We start from the raw sequence: 20,928 nt of genomic DNA on the forward strand, positions 1-20,928 counted from the left end.
TTGGATCCATCTTCTACTCCCATAACCACTCTTTTAACTTCTCCTCTGGACTATTCCTGTCACCTCCTATTGATGCTAATAAATGGATTTACCTTGCTCTTAAGTCTACTTTTCTAATCCGTCCTTTCTACTACTGTCAAATTAATATTCCTGAAGTATTAGGCATGATGATGTCATTCTCAAGAAGTTCCAGTAGTTTTTTGCCTTTGATATAAAATGCTTGGCATTTCAAGTTCATCATAATCTCTCTGACTCATTCACTACTCTCCCTTATGCTAGCTGCTCTCCAGCCTACTTTCAGTTTTCTGTCCATGCCTCTAGGCCTTTGTGGACGTGGTCTCCCTCGCTCCCTAGTGTGAAGCTGAATGCAGCTGCTGCTGCCTCCTACAAGCCTCCTCTCCTGAGCTCCCCAATGCATTCTACCCATCTGAAATTACCTTTTGTGTTCAGTTCCTTCTCATTGAGAGTAGACATTGTTTTACATTGTATCCTCCACACCTAGCCTAAAAAAGTTCCTTAAACAAGTATTAACTCATTGAATTGAGTAAAAGGAATAAAAATGGTAGATGATGTAGTAATGAAGATCCTCAACGAGTGTAAAGATAGAAGAGGGCCACTTTTCTCATTTATAAAATTGGATTAGACAGTGGCTAACGTCCCAATTTTAAAACCAGTGATCCTGAGCTATTCAGGTCAGACTCCTAAGGGATTCCTACATAAAGCAGCCCTGGAAAAGAATGAAGAGCCTTCAAGGGAGCGAAGGATCATTCTGTTTTAAAAGATGGAAGAACAAAGATAGAAAGCTAGATGATGCAAAGATGAGATCATTGACTTAAAAAGTAGAAAGACCTGTGTTCCATTCCTTCTTCAAACCCTTACTGGCTGGATGACCTTGGGCAGGTTACTTAATCTCTGACTGCCTTGGTTTCTACATCTGTAAAAAAGAAAATGGCAATAATAGCAGCACCTACTTCCCATGGTTGTTGTGAGGATAAAATGAGATAACATTGGGCTTAAAATTTAAAAGGATGACACAAATTGCTATCGATCATTATCATACAGTGAGGCAAGAATATTAGGAGGGTATAAACTAGGTTTAAATTGCAGAAATCACGGAAGAGAGGAGGGAAGATCAATGAATCCCCTTCCTTCTCAGGTTCATCTGTGTACTGTTAAGGGGAATGAATTCTGGGAGCTGGAAGGGTGGTGACTAAGGAAGTGGTGGTATGAGGCATAAACAACTGTTTCCTTTAGTTTAACATGGAGGGGAAGTGAAAGATAGAACTGTAACTGAAAGGACTAGAAGGGTCAAAGTCTTAGCAGTTTTTGTGTCACAGACTCTCTGGCAGGCTGGTGAAATCTAATGCTTCATTCTCAGAATCATGTTTTTTAAAAGCATAAAAGGATTAGAAAGGGAAACTAATTATATAGAAAGTTACACACACACACACACATATATATATGTATATTATATACTATATTTAGATGTATATTGATAAAAATTCACTGACCCAGATTAAACCCCAGATAAAAAGCTTTTCTGGATTTTTTTTGTTGGAGGTTTTTTGGGTTTAGTTTTTTTTTGGGGGGGGGCAGGGTTAAGACTAGGAAAACCATAAATTATATAGATAGAAGGGAAACATCTACTCTATCTCCCTCTCTCTTGAACCTCCAGACCTTCGTCTCTAAATGCTTACTGGACATCATCTGGACATCCTATTAGCATCTTAAACTCAATTTGTCCAAAGTAGAGCTCATTGCCCTTCCCTCTAAATTTAACTGTCTTCTACCTATCATCCTTACTATTCATAACCAGTCAGATTGTATCAACATATCAATCCTCCACATGTCTCTCTGCAGGCACAAAGCTACTCCTCTTTTTTAAGGCATTCCTTATCATAAGCTCCCTTGTCTCCAGCCTCACTCCTTCTCTGATTCATCCTCCACACAGCTGCCACAATTATTTTCCTAAGGCAAAAGTATGACCATGTCACTCCAATGTTCAAAAATGCTAGGTTACCCATTGCTTCTATTAGTCTCTGAAACCAGAATTCAAGCTCTGTATATCTGGAATCCCTTCTACAACATACCTCAAAAGTAGTCCTTCAGCCTTGGTTTGAAAATCTCAAATGCAGGAGAACCCATTACATCTTGAGGCAGCCCATTCTACTTTAGTATCATGATTTTTAGGCATGGTATCATAATTTTTAGGCATTTTTTTCATCATCTCAAGCCTAAATGCAGTTCAACTTCTACCTATGACTTCTATGTCTGCCCTCTGGGACCAAGCAATGTCTAAGCCTTCTTCCATATGCCAAATTGTCAAATGCTTGGAAATAGTTTACCCTAAATCTTCTCTTCACATGAAACATTTTTTCACTAATCCTCCCTTGGTGTGATTTCAGTCTCATCTTTATTGCTACCCTCTAATTTATCAATGTCCTTCCTAAATCGTGGTCCTCTGACATCTGTTTGACAAGTGGGAGCTGCCCCAGTAAATATAATAATCAATTTGGGGGTTATTTGGGACTATTCTATCACTTTTCTATTTTGAACTTGCATTCCCAGATTTTTTTTTTTTTTGGTTTTTGCAAGGCAATGGGGTTAAGTGGCTTGCCCAAGGCCACACGGCTAGGTAATTATTAAATGTCTGAGGCCAGATTTGAACTCAGGTACTCCTGACTCCAGGGCCAGTGCTTTATCCAATGTGCTACCTAGCCGCCACCCAGATCTTTTTCAAGTGAATTGCTACCTAGTTTTGTGGCCTCAACCCCTTCCCCAGTTCCATCTTGTACTTGAAGTTTTTTTTCCCTAAAACACAAGTATTGTCTTTATATTTATCTCTATTTTTTTTTATCAGATCCAGCCCAGTGTCCTACCCAGTCAAGATCTTTTTGGACTCTAATACTATTATGCAATGGGTAGCTGTATTTCTAAGCTTTGAACTCTGCACATTTGGTAAGCACATCACCAATATCTTTAAACAAGCCACTATAAACATTTTAGATAGTATTCGGTCTAGAACAGATCTCCAAGGCCCTGCTTTGAAGGTCCTTAAGGACTATTTTTTGGATCTGGACATCTATTTCCAAAACTAATTATGCTATCATTTAGCCCCAATCTCTCCATCTTTTTTCACAAGAATAGTACAGGAGAAGGGGCAGGTAGGTGGTGCAGTGGACAGAGCACTGAAGTCAGCAGTCGGGCCTTGGAATTAGGAGTGCCTGAGTTCAAATCCGGTCTCAGACACTTATTAATTACCTAGCCGTGTGGCCTTGGGCAAGCCACTTAACCCCATTGCCTTGAAAAATCTACATATATAAAAAAAGAATAGCACAGGAGACTTGTAAATGGTTTCTTAAAATCAAAAACTTTATGTTCAGCATTTCCTTTATGGAGTGAGTCTGTCACCTCTGACTTTCTTTTTTTAAAGCTGCCTTGAACCACCTTACTAGATAGCATTAGCACCTTTCTCAAATTACCTGATATTTACTCCACTGGTTCTGTATTATATCTCTTCCAGTAGAGAGGAAATGGAAACTATTTCATGTTTGTATTTGTGTCTCTTGTCCTAGCATAGTGCCTTTTATTTGTGTTTATTGTATTGAATTGACTATCAAGGAGTAAGTCCTCAGCCTCCCGTTGGTTTTCTCCCCAAAAGCTTTTGGATAGGGTTTCTCTGATCATTCTGAATTTCCTAATACTCCATTTTCAGCCAGGATGAGCACAACAGTACTTGAAAACCAATGCTACTAATTTCACTCCCAGGGTCTCTTCTGGGAATGAAATAGAAAAAATGTGAGTAAAAATCCAAGTCTATAAGAGGGAATATATTATATGTATTTGAAGAGTAATAAATGAAGAGCAGAAGAGCCTAGCCTATGGAAAGCAGTCCTCAGCTTCACATAATTCTCCTTTTCTTTTAAAATACTCATCTTCAAATTTCAATCCATTTTGAATTGAGTCCCTAGAATCTAGAATGTTTCCTTCCAAGCACCAACACTCAGAAATGTAGTGCATACTACTCATCTTATTGAGCATGATCAACTTCTGTTTCTTCTTTCTCTTCTTCCTCTTCCACATCTTCATTTTCCATCCTTTTCACTCCTTGCCCTTCCCTACCCAGATTCTCATCCTCTATTTGTGCTGTAATTTTTTTTATCTTCTTTACATCTCTCCCACCCCTCTCTGAGTCAGTTTTGTCTCCATTTTCTTTTTTCTCATTTTTCTCCACATTGAGATCATTGAACATTTCATCTAAAAAGAAAAAAAGATTAATATCAGTTGCCAGGCAGAGAAAACCAATCTTTGACCTCAGGGTTAATAATGCTGAGAAGTGCATCTTAAGGAGTCACCCAGAAGAATAGGTATTTTATTAGACCTCTTTATTTCTGAGATTCATTTGTACTTCTTGTCTAAGAACTTATAATGCCTATGTGTGTGTGTATGAGAGGACAAGTGTGCATGAGGAGAAGGGCTAGGGTATAGGAGGAGGGAATAGGATCCACAGCCCTAGGGTTGGAAGGGACCTTGGGGTCACTTAGTCCAGCCTTTTAATTTTAAGGGTGAAGCCAGTGAAGCTGGGAAGTGATTGAAACTCAGGCCTCCAGCTTCAAATCCCATCCTCTTTCAATTGTACTAGGGTTGTTGAATTTCAGTTGCTGTACTCTGCAGCTTCTCTGAATGAGAGGAATCCCTAGGATGCGTGTTGATTATTGAGTGGGAAGGCTTGGGTGGAACATGAGCTGCCAGCCAAGGAAGGAGTGGAGCGAGTCAGTCTTACTGGAGTACTGTCAATCCCAAGAAATCCTTTGCCAAAAAGCCTAGGCACTTTCTATTTCTGGGCAGTTCTTCCCTGAAACACTGGCCACAGGCTCCCAGGAATTTTAATGGGAGATAACTTGGGAATCTTGTCCTCTCATGGCCCCAGGGAAGACTAAAACATGTACTCGTGCTGCCCTCTTCAGTTCCAAGGAGGAAGTGCAGGGCAAAACACTTGCCCAGGAGGGAGTCTGGTGACACTTAATACTCATGGATGTTTTAAAAAGCTTTCACCAAAAGGCTATTAAAAACTCTGGTTTCATCATCCTTGCCTTGGGAAGTCTATATTCAGGCACCTCCATTTTACAGGTGCCTCTGCTTTGGACCACCCAGAGCAGCATCATTTCCTGAGGTAGCCTAGCTGCTCTCCAGCAGGAAAGGCAATGCTAAGAACCTCCTTATTTGTGGGACCCACTATATTTCCCAAAGAATGCCCTGATCTTTCCTAGGAGAGAGCAGTGGCCATCCTACTTGGCATTAAAGCTTCTTGTTGCCAATTAATACCATAAAGCATCTTGGTGCCATCTTTGGTTCCCTGTGTGACTAATGTCATCCTGTCTGACCTCCTCACTTATCTGCTAGAACAGCAGGTTCTGGTTGACCCACAACCTCACTCTCTATCACACTCTAGTTACAACTTTACAAATAAGAACATTGACAAATGCCTGTAGACCGCTTCAACTGGCATCTCAAACCAAATGTATTTCCCCCCTAAAGTGATCTCGCTCCTTAATTCCTCATTTATTGAGGACATCCACACTCTTCCCATTGGAAGGCATCTAGATAATGTAGTGATTAGAGGGCTAGAATTGAAGTCAAAAACTCCCAGCCTAGTCAGTTCTAATTCTTAAATAGCTCTCACATTTGGCCCACAGCCTCCACTCTAGCTCTGAACTGCTGTAGCCCATTGATGGGGTCCTCCTACCTCCTGATCCTTCACTCAGCTGCCAATGAAATTTTAAAGCATAGGTCTAGCCACATTACCACCTCACTCAAGTCCATCCCATGTCTCTATAGTGTCTCCAAGATATACTCTGGCTTGGCATTTAAAGCCTTTCCCAATTTGGCCCAATTGGCCCCAGCTGACTTTGTGTAGTCTGTGTGTACTGGTCCTCTTGGTGTTTACCTTCCTTAAGATTCCACCTCCCACCTCTGGGTCTTTAAACAGACTGGTCCCATGCACCACCATCTCTAGATCCTATTCTATTATTCCTTCAAAGCCCAACTCCAGTGCCATAAGGCTTATCCTGAGCTTCCCCATTGTTAATGCCCTTTCCTGCCCACATGCTCTAATAAATTATTCAGCATTCCATATAAATTTTATTCTTACAATCGAAACACATTTTCCCCAATTAAAATGGAAGCAACTTAAGGATGGATTGGTTTACTTTTTTGTGTTGCCAGCACCTTGTACAGCCAACTTAAGACCAACTCATGCTTGCTTGTCATGTGCAACTCTCATCCATATACTAGGGATCCATGCACCCAGTGTGCTGCAGGCTTTCCTCATTTTCAACATCTCAAGAGGACTAGTGGGACACTGTTTACTGTCACCTTTGCTCTTGCCCAGCCTGCCTTTTCTTCCAGTCATATAATTCTTTGAAGACATTCTCATTGGTTCCAGGTTGCCATCTGGCACCATGAACCTTTCCACAGTCCTCTGTATAATAATCAGCCTTGGTTCTTCTGAAGCAGTGGTATTCAACATTTCATTGCCGGCAAACAACACTGATAAAATATCAGTATTCATCTTTAGGATGAAACCCAAGGGCAGGAAAAGAGCATGGTAATGCCCTGAAGCATTGTAACCTTTTTATGTTGAACCCAAAACACTATCCATTGTACTGTCTCAAATACACTGTTGGACAAATTCTCTAGAAAATCCATTTAAATGCAAATTCAAATATGGACAATCAATGTTTTTCCTCCACTTGGTCTTTCCTCAATAGATAGGCCAAAGTCCTTGGGATTGTGAGATATTCCAAGAGGCTCTGCCATTGTCTTGAGGTTTGATGCTTTCAATCCAGTATTATCTGCAAACAAGGGTTTTTGGAGGACCCCACTATTCCCCTGGAATCAATCCTTTCTCAACAGAGTCTTGGCTCTAGATTACCTGCATCATGGTAGTAAAACCTTTGTTTTGTTTTGTTTTTGCCTTGCCTGCAGTTTACCAGCAGAGGATCATTATATGGGGCTATTCTGTTATTCCATCTTCCAAGGACTTTTGAATGATCTTGACTTATGGAAAACAAGTTATACAATAAGTTAATAAGTTAATTGTGATATGGTAAAGACATGGTCCATTGTTGAATAATGCTTGTGAAAACCTCATTCCCAATGACCCATAAAGGTTTTGTTAGGGACTGGCTCTTGAATGTCACAGGTTTAAGAAATTCCCCAGGTAAGAAATCTCCCTATACCAGTGCAAGTCAGCTTCTTCACAATTCAGAGTTTTAGAGAGAGCACTGAGGTGCTTGTCCATGATCACACAGCTAGTAGTGTCAGAGAGAGAACTTGAACTCAGCTCTTCCTTATTTTGAAGCCAGTTCTCTATCCCCTGTTGTTGCTGCCTTAATACATATGCACATGTATACAAATGTATACAAACACACATACAGACACACACACACACACACACACACACACACACACACAAAAGGAAGAGTCCCTTCAGAAACCTTGTATGTTGGTTTTCAATGACTCACAAATATATCACTTTCAGTACAGATCTTTTCTATATATATACTGTACTTGATTTAACCCACTTGTTCATCCTGTCTTTGTTCCTCTTTAGTGACACTAAGGTACCTCTCAGAGACTATCAAGACAGGTCCAGGTGTGATCGTTCTACTATCCTTGATGGGGAAAAAACTTTGTTGAAATTATTTTTTTCCAACTCTTCCATTTTTCTTTTGTTTTTTGTTTTAGTCTTCTTTCCACAGTCATCCTTGAATGTCATGTGGATGATTATTTGCTTAGTGGCTATATTGCCAAGTTTTCTTCAAATTATTTTTACACTCTACTACTTCTCTCTAATTTTTGAAATGCTGCTAGTCATATTCTCATGGCACAGAGTAAGCATAAATAAATGCTTGTTGAAAGAATGTTGTTGTGACTAATATGGAAATATGTTAAATACGATCATACATGTACAACTTTTACCAGATTGTTTGCTGTCTTGAGAAGGGGGGGAGGTAAGGAAAGATGGTAGGAAAATAAGGAACTTATAAACTTTCAAAAGGATATTTGAAAAGCTACCTCATTGAGAAAAAATAAAATTAAAAAATTGTTGTTATATGATAGAATAAAATGACATTGAGACCTAAGAGCACCTAGGCTGGGCACATGTCCCACAGACCTGATTCTGTCCTTGAGGATATGAATTACCACTTCTAGTGCCATTGGCTGGCCAAGCAGCTGGGGTTACTCTCATTGTTGGGGAACAGGAGAGGTTTCAAGCCTATTACAGTACACTTTAGAGTCCTGTCCTGTCACACAACAGATTTCAGTGCAGCCTCCAGTTGACCAGGGAAAGAGCCATCTCCCACCACCTTTACCCCACCCCTCTGTCATCACTATCCAGTATTACTTTCATTCTACAAGTATTGACTCCTCCATGAACTGCAGGTGAGTTCCCATGTGTATCATGCTTTCCAGTTACAAAAGCACTTTTAATCCATGATCTAGTTTTATGGTAAGAGCTGGTTTTTGGAGTCATAAGGCCTGGGTTCACCCTGGCCAATTTACACAGCTCTTCAGACCTCAGTTTCCTCTTCAAGAAAATAAAGAAATTGAACCACATTCTCTCTGAGATCCCTTACAGCTCTGATTCTACAATTCTATGCTCTGAAAAAGATCATGCAGGGGAAAGAGTCTGAGGTCCCCTCCTTGCCTAGTGCTCCCTCACCAAATGAAAGAGTAGAAAATGCATGAGGTTGCTGACTAGATACAAGGCCTAAAGGCTCAGGGGTTATGTCCAACCTCTCTGGCTAAAGCCACTATAAGATTGGTCAAGGCCTGGCAGAAGGGAAAGCAAAGAGAGAGCACAGTAACAAACCATCTCTTTGGGAAAAGATAACACAAAATTTGGTCAGGGACCAGAAATAAAGCTCTCCCTTTCCCTTCTCTCCACTTCTCTTGACCCCAAGAATTCTCTCTAGGCTTCTTCACCTTTTTCTTTCTTGTCTTTGACCCTCTCAGAGTTTCGACTCGATCTCAGTTCTTCAATGATGCCCTTGTTGGCATCATCCAAGGCCTAGAGGTGGCAGAAAAAAATGGTAAGAATCAGTGGACTATAAATTTATAAATTGTCAACCCCAAACAGCCTAGTCTCCCCCACCACTTTCCCCTGATTAACAAGCCCTCCCCACCACTTCAAACTGCCATCTAGTGCTGTTTATCCCCCCCCCATTTCCTTGGTACTCATGTTTAGTATATACTAGTCAACCATCAATTAGTCACCACAATGCACTATGTGGCATGAATCCTCCTTAGAAGACAAGGAAACATAATAAGCCTTGCACTGGCTCCTGGCGAGGGCCAAGAGGCTCAGGTTGGTCTGGGTCGATGAATCTTTTGTTCAGGGTGACCAGCAGGGTGCCCTCTTATGTAGCCCCTTCTACTTTCACAGTAACAGTGGAAAAACAATGGTATCAAGAAGAAAGGAGGCACTAAGAAACACACTGTTTACATCATTTATAAATGTTCATTTAACTGCAGTTATTTCCTATTTATCCTAATTATAGCTTATTTGTAAAGGTATTTGCTTGTCTTCTCTTGCCCCATACCTCGAGGGCAGAGATTGTCTCTTAACTCTTTATGTATCTGCAAGGTTTAGCACAATGACTGGTACACAGTAGGTGCTTTCAGAATGAATGCTCCAGCTAGTCCCTTGGCTTTGCCCTCAGACTTTTGACTGACTAGCAGATGCCAGCTATGCAAGCCATTGGACCATTGAAGCTGTCTTCTTTCCCTGCTTAAATTGTCCCTTCTCCATTCATCTAAGTAAGCCTCCCTCTTCACTGCCAGATAAATTCTGAGAGCTTTGTTTTAATCCAGTTTTGAGCTGGAGCTCTCTGCCCCAGCCTGGGCCAGACCTAACCTATTGTACCAATGCATCTTGTAGTGAGTTAAGTGGTGGAGATTACCCCAGTCAACTTCAAGAGCTTATGTTGTATCAGACTTGACAAGGAGTCACTACACTCTGCCCTGATGACCAGAAGGATTTCCACTTGGAAATGAGAGGAGCCAGGTCTACCCAGGTTAAGTGTTACCTTTTTCCTTCTTGACCCTCCTTTCTATGTTAGGGCTAAACAAGTCTCTTTTTATTAACTGCTTAGTGATCTATGAATGAGTACTTCATCTCATCCCAACATTGAACCTGAACATGATGCCAGTCTGAGGCAGGGTCTCCCTATTAAAGGTATTCTGTGAATCTGGGATACTGTTTGCCTCTGTTTCCTTATCTGTCAAATTAACTGGAGAAGGAAATGAAAACTCCAATATCTCTGTTAAGAAAACCTCAAAAGGGATCCAAAGGGCCAGAGAGGCCTGAATATCAAGAAGGTATAGAATAGTTAATTGCTTGAAGTGGATCAATCAATCAATTCACAAATATTTATGAAGTGCCTTCTATGTGCTAGGAAGTGGGGGTACTGAGACAATGAGAGTGCAAAAATGCCAGTCTTGTCCACAGGCAATCCATTTGAACCCTTCTGGCTGCCTGAAGCGGGTGGGGGGGGTAGGCTTACACTGATGATGGCATTTTGGGCCTCATTATTGTGGACAAGCTTTGCCCTCTCCAAGGCTTTCTCAAAGTTGCTCACTGCAGACTCGTAGTCTTTCAGTTTAACTGTAAAAAAAGGGGGGGAGAGGGAATGGTTATTAACAGCTGGCAGCACCACATGGGCCCTATGACTCTTCTGGTCTGATTTGCAGATTAGATTATCCAGGACTTGGTACTAACAAAATGGGTTATTGGGGCCAAAAATCAGGGGAAGATATCCAAGCAAACCTGGATTAATTCAGTTGGCCTCCAGGGACAATAAGGGCATCATCAATAAGCTAGCTGACACCATCTTTTTCAACCAGTCCCATCTTTTTTCCCAAGTCTTTGACCTTAGAAGTAATAGGGCTGGAGAAATCTTAGAGATAATTCCATCTATCTCCCTCATTTTATAGATCTAAAGGAACAAATACAAAATCACTTGCCTAGAATCACTCAACTAAGGAATGGAAAAGTTTGCAGGTATCTTGAGTCCAAAGCCAGTGTAGTTGTCCCCTACCCCACAATGCTTTCCTTTCCTCCTCCCACCATCACTTGGCAAACTGAAGCTGACCAGAAGAAAATTTGCAGTATAGAAAGAGAGCTTGGCTGAGAATACCTGGGCTCTCCATAGTCTCAGGATTCAGTCTACTATGAGTGTCCCCCAGAGTGAAGGGCAGTGCTGCCTCCTCAACTCACTCTCCCCCCACCATGCTGGCACTTTGCAGTTCTTTAGCATGCACAGACCCATCACTCCATGTTTCCTGGCATTCAAGTATGGCCCCCTAAATATTCTTCAGACAGGTCTCTGTGTCCCTCCAACTGAGCTCCCTGACTGAATCCCTTAAGTGCAAGAGCTGTTTCATTAGGTTGGGTGAGACTCCTGACAGAGGGGTCCCATAAAAGAGGGATCCCAGGGGAACTGAAAATAGACCCCAAACAAAAGGAGTGGCATTTATGAAGCTTGGCACTTGCTCTTCACTGTCTTAATAACTTTTTTTTTACCAACTTTTTTTATTATCCCTAGACTATGTAAGCTCCCTAAAGGCAGGGACCATTTCTTACCCTCTTTAATTCCCCTCTCTGCAAGCCCATTGATCTTGCAGACAATATTGCTCAATGATTAGCTAAGTTTAGGTCATTCATTCCAGTCAAAGATGGGATTGTGTACTCACATCAGAATCAGCCTAGGCAGTCCTAAGTGGGCAACACCATGAGATGGCTCAATGGATGTTAAGCCAGCCCGGGACAGTTTGGCAGCATATACAGGCACTGTGGCTGCCTCAGAGGGGGAGGGAGAGAGGGTTAGGGTGTCTGTCTGTACCTTGTGCCTGGGCCACCAGGACACTGGCATTGAGTTGCCATTCGACATCACCTTCCTCTTCGGCACAAGCCTGGGACTTCTCCCCATATTCCTGGGCTTCCCAAGGCCGGTTGAGTTCCAGGTAGCAACGGCCAATCTCATGGAACAGCCAGGTCTTCTCCAGGCTGGTCTTTGCAAGTGGAATCTTCTCTTCCCACCTGAGAAAAGGCCAGGGTGAGGGGAGGTGGGGTGAGAGCTTCTTGCCCTCAGCCCTCTTCTACCTATATCCACAGGAGCCTGAGGCCATGTTACAATAGGGAATGTGATCATTTTTAATTCCTTGCCCTTGGGTAAAACTAAACCTGTCCCATAGATGGGAATCTCTCCCTCTTTTTAAAGAATCACAGAGAGAAAAAAGAATCTAAATTTCCTGCTTACCTGTTCTATTATTGTCCATTTATTTATCTATTTATTTATTTATTCATTCATTCATTCGTTTGTTTATTTATTTATTTTTATTTTGGCAAGGCAATGGGGTTAAGCGACTTGCCCAAGGTCATACAGTTAAGTAAGTATATTAAGTGTCTGAAGTCACATTTAAACTCAGTATATTAAGTGTCTAAAGTCACATTTGAACTCAGATCCTCCTGACTCCCGGACTGGTGCTCTATACACTGCACTACCTACTTGCTACCTATTATCTTATACTTCTTTAGAAAGTTATTTCTGAAATTTAAGCAAAAATCCTCTTGCTGAAGTAAAAGTCCATTTCTACATATTCTTTCCTCAGTATAAGAAAGAATAGCCAGTGGGTCTCTTTTTCTGAAGCAGCTCCTTTTTCAAATGTGAAAACAATCTTTCCTCTTCCCAGTTACTTAGGCTCAAAATCTTGTGCTTATCTTTTACTCTTCTCCTTCACCAGCAAACCCAGTCAATTGTGAAGGCTCACTAATTCTACATCAAAAATATCTTTCAAATCTGCTCCCTCCCCCCACTTTTTGAGTTCCTCTGCTACCACCCAGGTTCAGAACTTAATTGCTGTCTTTGGGTAGCTGCAATAGTGGCCTAACTGGCTTTCCTCCTCCTAGCTTCTCTCTGCTCCAAGTCATTCTGTATTTTGTATCACTTCTGGTAAGATACTGAGACAATAGCAGCTCACATTTATATAGCACCTGAAGGATTGTGAAGTGCTTTTCTCTCAGTGAGATAGGAATTTTAAGTATAATTTACTTCATTTGCTCAGTGAGTTTAAACAATTTGCCCAAGATAATACAGAAAAGTGAATGTTAAAACCAAGATTTAAACTGGTCTTTTTGGAAAAGAAGAAAACTGCTTACCTATGTAGCAGTGGTGGTTTGGTGTGGTGAGCAAGATTGTTTAGCCAGGCCCTATTTGCCCCCTCTCACCCTACTAATGATCTTTACTAAATGGGTTTCCTCGTGTATATACTCTTCCCCTGTTCCAAGTAGCTGTATAAAGAATTTTATTTATTTATATAGATTTATATAGATTTTTTTTCCTCTCTAATTCTTAGCTCTAGCTCTCTCTCTCTCTCTCTCTTTCTCTCTCTCTCTCTCTCTCTCTCTCTCTCACACACACATACATGCCCCTAGACATGAGGATAAAATTGTTAAGATACAGTAAACATTTAAAACAAACAAAAAAAAGATAAAAAAGATTTTTCCTCTGTCTTAAAGGAAATTTAGTTTTTTAAAAGGGGAGAGAAAGGAAATATAGGATTAACATTTTGAAGTCTCTCTAGTCTGGGGAGTTTCAGCAGCATCCTTTCTGACATTTTTCTAGTAGTCTAGTATCACCCCTAAAGTCTTGGCCTCCTTACTCCATAGTTGCCCCTGCTACCCCAGTTCTACACACCTCATGGCCGCTCTTTCTCCAGCTCAAGGTTCAGCTGCGATTCTCAGCTGGGATCCTAGTGTACTCTTTCAGAAGGAGAAGGAACCTTTATCCTAGCACTGAAACAAGTGAAAGAGTAGGGTCATCCCAATAAGCTAGTGCCTTATTTGTATTAGTCTTTCCTTTTTCTTCCACTGAAGGCTGTACTGCCTCAATGAGAAACTTCACCCTGACCTGGGATGTCCAAGTCTTCATATCAGCAAATTTTGCACTAGGGGCAGGTTCTCTATCCCTGGACCCCTTAGCAGCTTTCCTGACTTTCTCATAACAAATGAACTTCTCAGATACTTTACAAAGTACAAATGATCCATTCAAATCTGAAAGGAGCTCATTCTTTATAAAATACCAAGGAAATCTTTTACTGGATTTGGAAGTCCAAGAACCTGGGTTCAAATCCTAACTCTTCCCACTAACCTGTATAATCTAGGACATGTCACTTAATCTTGCTGGGTTTCAGCTCCGACAAAAGTAAAATGGACTAACTGGATTGAATGATCTCAAAGGTCCCTTCTGTCTTTAGATCTATGATTTCATAGTCATACCTTAAGGGTAGGAAGAATAGTAATCTTGAAAATCACTGGAACTGAATCTAAAAATGGAGCCTACAATAAAACCCATGGACAATTCAAAACTGTACAAAGTATATATATTGACCAAGGTGACTAAGTGATTTTAAGATAAATTTTCTTAAAAACTGACCTATAAATATTATTGATTATTGAGGGAATAGAACCCATAAAAAATGGCTCTGGCAGAGTCTTTTATTCAAAAGGAGCAAGATTGATAAAAGGGGTGGGAGTAGGAGAGCAGAACAACATTTTATATTAAGAAGATAGAATTCTTTGAGGCAATGCAATAACCACATGGGGGAAGCATAACAAAAACAATATTGCCATCAGAATGGACTAGAGATCCCCTGGATAAAAAGAGACAGAATTAGGAAACAGGTTATGATTGTCACTTTCATCAGCAAATTAGAGAAAGAAATCAATAAATTGGGCAGGCAACTAAAATTATTAAAAATTCCAACCAATTACAAAAATAGGTGGGGTTTTTTTGCAAGGTAATGGGGTTAAGTGGCTTGCCCAAGGCCACACAGCTAGGTAATTATTAAGTGTCTGAAGTCAGATTTGAACTCAGGTACTCCTGACTCCAGGGCCAGTGCTCTATCCACTGAGCTACCTAGCTGCCCCTAAAATAGATATTTTTAAAATCAAAAAGAGATAAAATTGAAAACAACAAAAATTAAATAGATAAATAAAAGCAGGAACTGGTTTCAAGAAAGAGAAAAATATCTAATTAAATATGTAAATCATTAGCTAATCTGATTAAAAACATTTTAAACCAAACTGCCCCTTTTAAAAAGAAATTGAACAAAGACATCAATAAACTCTCTAAGAAAAAAAATCTGTAGGACCAGATAGAATTATAAAAAATGAATTCTACCAAACATTTAAAGCAGAGTTAATTTTAATACTATATAAACTATTTGGAAAAATAGGAGTTCTGCCAAATTCCTTTTATAACATAAAGACCTGGATAAAGCAATGGCCCTGGAGTCAGGAGTACCTGGGTTCAAATCCGGCCTCAGACACTTAATAATTACCTAGCTGTGTGGCCTTGGGCAAGCCACTTAACCCCTTTGCCTTGCAAAAAAAACCAACCTAAAAAAAATGGGGTGGCTAGGTGGTGCAGTGAATAGAGCACCTGCCCTGGAGTCAGGAGTACCATGACACAAAGACCTAAACCAGGAAGAAACAAAATAGAAAAAGAAAATTATAGACCAATTTCCCTAATGAATATTGATGCAAAAATTTTAAATAAAATATTAGCAAAGAGATTACAGTAATTTATAATCAGAATAATACATGATGACCAGGTAGGATTTATAACAATAATGGAGGGCTGGTTCAATATTAGGAAAACTATAAGAATAATTGACCATATAAATAGCAAAACTAACAAAAATCAGATATTATCTCAATAGATTCTGTTGGGTTTTTTTTTTAGATTTTTCAAGGCAATGGGGTTAAGTGGCTTGCCCAAGGCCACACGGCTAGGTAATTATTAAGTGTCTGAGGTCAGATTTGAACCCAGGTACTCCTGACTCCAGATGCTCTATCCACTGCGCCACCTAGCCATCCCCCAATCTGAATAGATTCTGAAAAGGCTTTTTCAACACTCATTCTTATTAAAAAAAAAAACTCTATAGAGCATAGGAACAATTGAAATTTTCCTTAAAATGATAAATATCTATCTAAAACCATCAGCAAGTCATATATGTAATAGGGATAAACTGGAAGTATTCCCAGTAAGATCAGAGGTGAAACAAGGATGCTCCTTATCATCCCTATTATTCAATATTATATTAGCAATGTTAACTTTAGCAATAAGAGAAGAAAAAAATTGAAGGAATTTGAATAAGCAATAAGCAAAAAAAAGTCACTCCTCAGATATGATGGTATACTTAGAGAATTCTAGAGAATCAACTAAAAAAAACTATTTGAAACAATGAACAATTTTAACAAAGGTACAGAATATAATATAAACCAACATATTTATATTACCAACAAACCTACCTGGAACAAATAGAAAGAGAAATTTCATTTAAAGTACCTGTAGACAATATAAAATATTTGGGAATCTCCCTACTGAAACAAACCTAGGAGCTTTATGACTACAATTACAGACACTTTTTGCACAAATAAAGTTAGATTTAAACAACTAGAAAAATATGAGTTGCTCCTGGGTTGGGTAGGTGAGCTGATATAAAAATGACAATTCTAAGTTAATCTATTCAGTCCCATACCAAAGTATCAAAACACTATTGTAAGGGGTGGCTAGGTGGCACAGTGGATAAAGCATCGGCCCTGGAGTCCGGAGTACCTGGGTTCAAATCCGATCTCAGACATTTAATAATTACCTAGCCGTGTGGTCTTGGGCAAGCCACTTAACCCTATTGCCTAGCAAAAAACCTTAAAAACAAACAAGCAAAAAAACCCCCCCACTATTGTACAGAGCTAGGAAAAAAAAACAGTTCATCTAGAGCAATAAAAAGTCAACACTATCAAAGGAACTGATGAAAAAAAGAATGCAAAGGAAGATGGCCTAGCTGTACCAGATCTAAAATTATATTATAAAGTCATCAAACTCCCTGGTACTGGTTAAGAAATAGAGTAATGGGGGCAGAGCAGAGGTGGTATAGTGTATTGAGCACCAGTCCTGGAATCAAAAGGACCTGAGTTCAAATCCTGTCTCAGACACTTAATACTTATTTAACTGTGTGACCTTGGGCAAGGCACTAAACTCCACTACCTAGAAAAAAGCAAAAAAAAAAAAATAGAGTAATGGATCAGTAGATTAGAAGAGGTACAAAAGAAAGAGTAGTAAATGACTATAGTACTCTACTGTTTTTTGTTTTTTTAATTAAAGATTTTATTTATTTTGAATCTTACAGTTTTTCCCCCATCTTACTTCCCTCCCCCTACCCCCTCATAGAAAGCAATTTGTCAGTTTTTACATTGTTTCCATGTTGTACATTGATCCAAACTGAATGTGATGAGAGAGAAATCAGATCCTTAAGGAAGAAACATAAAGTATAAGAGATAACAAGACCAGACAAAAAGATATCACTTTTTTTTCCCTAAATTAAAGGGAGTAGTCCTTGAACTTTGTTCAAACTCCCTGGCTCTTTATCTGGATACAGATGGTATTCTCCATTGCACAGAGCCAAAATTGTCCCTGATTGTTGCAGTGATGGAATGAGCAAGTCTATCAAGGTTGATGATCACCCCCATGTTGCTGTTAGGATGTACAGTGTTTTTCTGGTTCTGCTCATCTCACTCAGCATCAGTTCATGCAAATCCTTCCAGGCTTCCCTAAATTCTCATCCCTCCTGGTTTCTAATAGAACGATATCATTTGTACAAAAATATTCATAGCAGCCCTGTTTGTGGTGGCAAAGAATTGGAAATCAAGGCAATATCCTTCAATTGGGGAATGGCTTAGCAAACTGTGGTATATGCATGTCATGGAACACTATTGTTCTATTAGAAACCAGGAGGGATGGGAATTCAAGGAAGCCTGGAAGGATTTGCATGAACTGATGCTGATTGAGATGAACAGAACCAGAAAAACATTGTACACCCTAACAGCAACATGGGGGTGATGATCTACCTTGATGGACTTGCTCATTACATCAGTGCAACAACCAGGACAATTTTGGGCTATCTGTAATGGAGAATACCATCTGTATCCAGAGAAAGAACTGTGGAGTTTGAACAAAGACCAAAGAATATTACCTTCAAATTAGGAAAAAAACCCATTATGTTGTTATGCAATTTTGCTATCTCATACTTTATTTTTCTTACTTAAGGATATGATTTCTATGTATTATTAGCTACTCCTCAGCCCCTCCCTTTTACTGCTTTTATTTCTCCCTAAAATCTTTCCTCTCTCTTAACTTTGCTACTTTCCTAAGGAAATGTAGCCCACAGTAATATGAAATAAACTTATATGTTCCTGATAACATTAAATATGAGTTGGTGAATTCCTTACTATTGCCTAATCCCTATAACCTATATCACCAGCAATGCATATAAACTTAATTATAAACTAGTTCTACAATTTGGTAAAGAGTTTGTGGAACTATGCCCCCAAACCTATGAAAATATGCTTATGGGGGGACTTCTGGCCAAGATGGCAGAGAGAAGACAGGCACAGTTCTAAAGTCTCCTGATTCTTCCCTTATTCTTCACATCTATGATATGAAACATACCTCTTAACAGAAATGCGACCCATAAAACCCAGAAAGAAAAGCCAGGAGAAAGAACATCTACTTCAGGAATTGTCTTCTGCAGCAGTCCAGGCACAGAGGGTGGATCAGCAGTGGATCAGCCTGATAAGGGGCTGGATTGGAGCCTGAGTGCAGGACCTGCTTGATCAGTGCAGGGCTAGACTGTGGGGGCTTGGGTCTACTAGGGAGCAGAGGCACTGGTGTTGGTGCTGACCCTCTGGAGCTTGCCAACAGGGCTGGGGGGAGAGTTCTGGTGCAGGAGACCTGTGGACACCATCCCTGGGCTCTTCAGGTCTGAGGAACTCTGAGTCCATGCCTCCACTGCTGCTGAAGCCTCTTCCCAGAACAAACACAATTGTAGACTACTTTTGTCTCAGGCACAGGTGTGTGAGCAAAAGAACCAGCCCAGCTCACAATAGGAAGAGGAATGACCTCACCCCAGGCTAGAACCCACCATTGATTGAAGGCAAAAGGATTTAACAGCTTTAACGGCTCCCTTCAGGCTAAGGGAGAGGGCCTCAATCAAGGTCACAGACACTCCAGAGAAAGCAACCAGAACCTCCTACTGGCCAGCCGGAGAAATTGCACTCAGTGAGTAAAGCCTCTAGGGATCCCAACACCAAGCCCCTGTGAACCAGCCCCTTCCCAACTCAAGGTCTTAGCAAAATGAAGAAAGGTCAGTGAAAAGGTGGATCCATAGAAAAATTCTTGGAAGGAAAAGACCCTAATTCAGAGAGACCTGGAAACTCTGAGGAGAATATGATCTGGTCTCCAGCACAGAAAGACTTCCTTGAAGAAATCAGGAAGGAGTTTAAAAATCAATTGGAAAATTTGGAAAAAGAAACCCAAGAAAAAATTAACACCTTGCAACAAGAAAACAAATACAAAATGAGACTAAATCTCTCAGATCCTCAATTGGGCAAATTCCAAAAGAAAATAATTCTCTCAAAACCTCAATTGGACAAATGGAAAGCTCTTTCAAAAGTAGAATTGACCAAGTGGAAAAGGAGTTACAAAAGGTAAATGAAGAAAACTCCTCCCTAAAAAAAAAAGAATGGAGTCTACAGAAACTAATGACTTCATGAGACAGCAAGAGCCTGTTAAACAAAATCAAAAAAATAGAAAAAATAGAAAATGTAAAATACCTCATCAGCAAAACCACTGACCTTGAGAATAGATTGAGGAGGAGCAACATGAGAATTATTGGACTTCCTGAAAACATTGAAGAGGAAAAAAAGCCTGGACTTATTATTACAGGATCTAGTGATGGAAAATTGCCCCGATATCATGGAACCAGAGGGCAAAGTAGTTATAGAAAGAATACATCGATCTCCTCCAGAAAGAGATCCTAAAATGAAAACACCAAGGAATGTTGTAGCCAAATTCCAGAACTATCAGATAAAAGAGAAAATCCTGCAAGCAGCCAGAAGGAAACAATTTAAATACCAAGGAGCCACAGTAAGGATTACACAGGACCTGGCTGCATCAACATTAGGGGATCGAAGGGCCTGGAACGAGATATTCTAAAGAGCAAGGGAGCTTGGAATGCAGCCAAGAACCCACTATCCCCACAAAGCTGAGCCTTCTCTTTCAGGGGAAAAGATGGACATTTAACAAAATGGAAGAATTCCAAAAATTCCTGATGAGAAGACCAGAGCTAAATAGAAAATTTGGACATCAAACAGGAGGTTCAAGAGACACATGAAAAGGTAAAACAAAAAAAAGAGGGGGGGTAAAGGAAAAAAACTGCTATCCAATAAGTTGAAACTGGCTATATCCCAGCATCGGGAAAAAGGATTCTCACAACTCTTAAGAACTGTTAACTCTAACAGAGAGAATATCCCTAGCCAGAAGTGATGGACATTCATGACCTATCCATGAGACTGCTATCCAATGGGATGAAACTGGCTATAACCTAACTTGGGAGAAAGACTAATAATTCTCAAGAATTTTAACTCTATTAGATAGAATGTACTTAGCTAGAAGTGATGGATACTCAGAATTTTCTATGACTCAGAATGATTTTAAAAACACTACCTCCTTAAAAAGGGGGACAGGAAGGAGATGGGAGGAAGGAAGGGATTGAATGGGGTAAATCTCATTACACTAAGAGGTACAAAATGCCTATGGTAATAGAGGGGAAGAAGGAAGGAGATGAGAAACACCTGAGTCTTCTCATCAGACTTGGCTTAAAGTCAATCTACATACATACTTAGTTAACTTAAAAAAAATCTAACCTTTCAAGTACTAAAAGGGGAAAAGGGGAGGGAGAAGGGAAAAAAGGGGAACTAATAAAAAGAAGGGAAGGGAAAAGGGAAAAAGGGGAAGGGAA

The 20,928-nt window shown here is 40.1% G+C and overlaps 1 protein-coding gene across 5 annotated transcripts in view; it reads right to left on the reverse strand.

Moving 5' to 3' along the window:
- Positions 1 to 3,309: 3,309 nt before the first annotated feature.
- ODAD4 (outer dynein arm docking complex subunit 4) overlaps positions 3,310 to 20,928 on the reverse strand; it is a 60,956-nt gene continuing 43,337 nt past the window's right edge. Inside the window, exons 7-10 of one of the 5 annotated variants that reach the window (XM_074223911.1) lie at positions 11,910 to 12,106; positions 10,572 to 10,672; positions 8,992 to 9,076; positions 3,310 to 4,257 (exon numbers count right to left, since the gene is read on the reverse strand). In XM_074223911.1, the coding sequence (XP_074080012.1) occupies positions 4,031 to 4,257; positions 8,992 to 9,076; positions 10,572 to 10,672; positions 11,910 to 12,106 (610 nt within the window). In that variant the 3' untranslated portion in view covers positions 3,310 to 4,030. Of the gene's footprint in view, positions 4,258 to 8,991; positions 9,077 to 10,571; positions 10,673 to 11,909; positions 12,107 to 13,773; positions 13,862 to 20,928 lie in introns of those variants that run through there. The other 4 variants (XM_074223910.1, XM_074223909.1, XM_074223912.1 and 1 more) reach the window with 4 other exon arrangements.

This window comes from Macrotis lagotis, chromosome 2 (assembly GCF_037893015.1).
Source record: "Macrotis lagotis isolate mMagLag1 chromosome 2, bilby.v1.9.chrom.fasta, whole genome shotgun sequence".
NCBI lineage: Eukaryota > Metazoa > Chordata > Mammalia > Peramelemorphia > Peramelidae > Macrotis > Macrotis lagotis.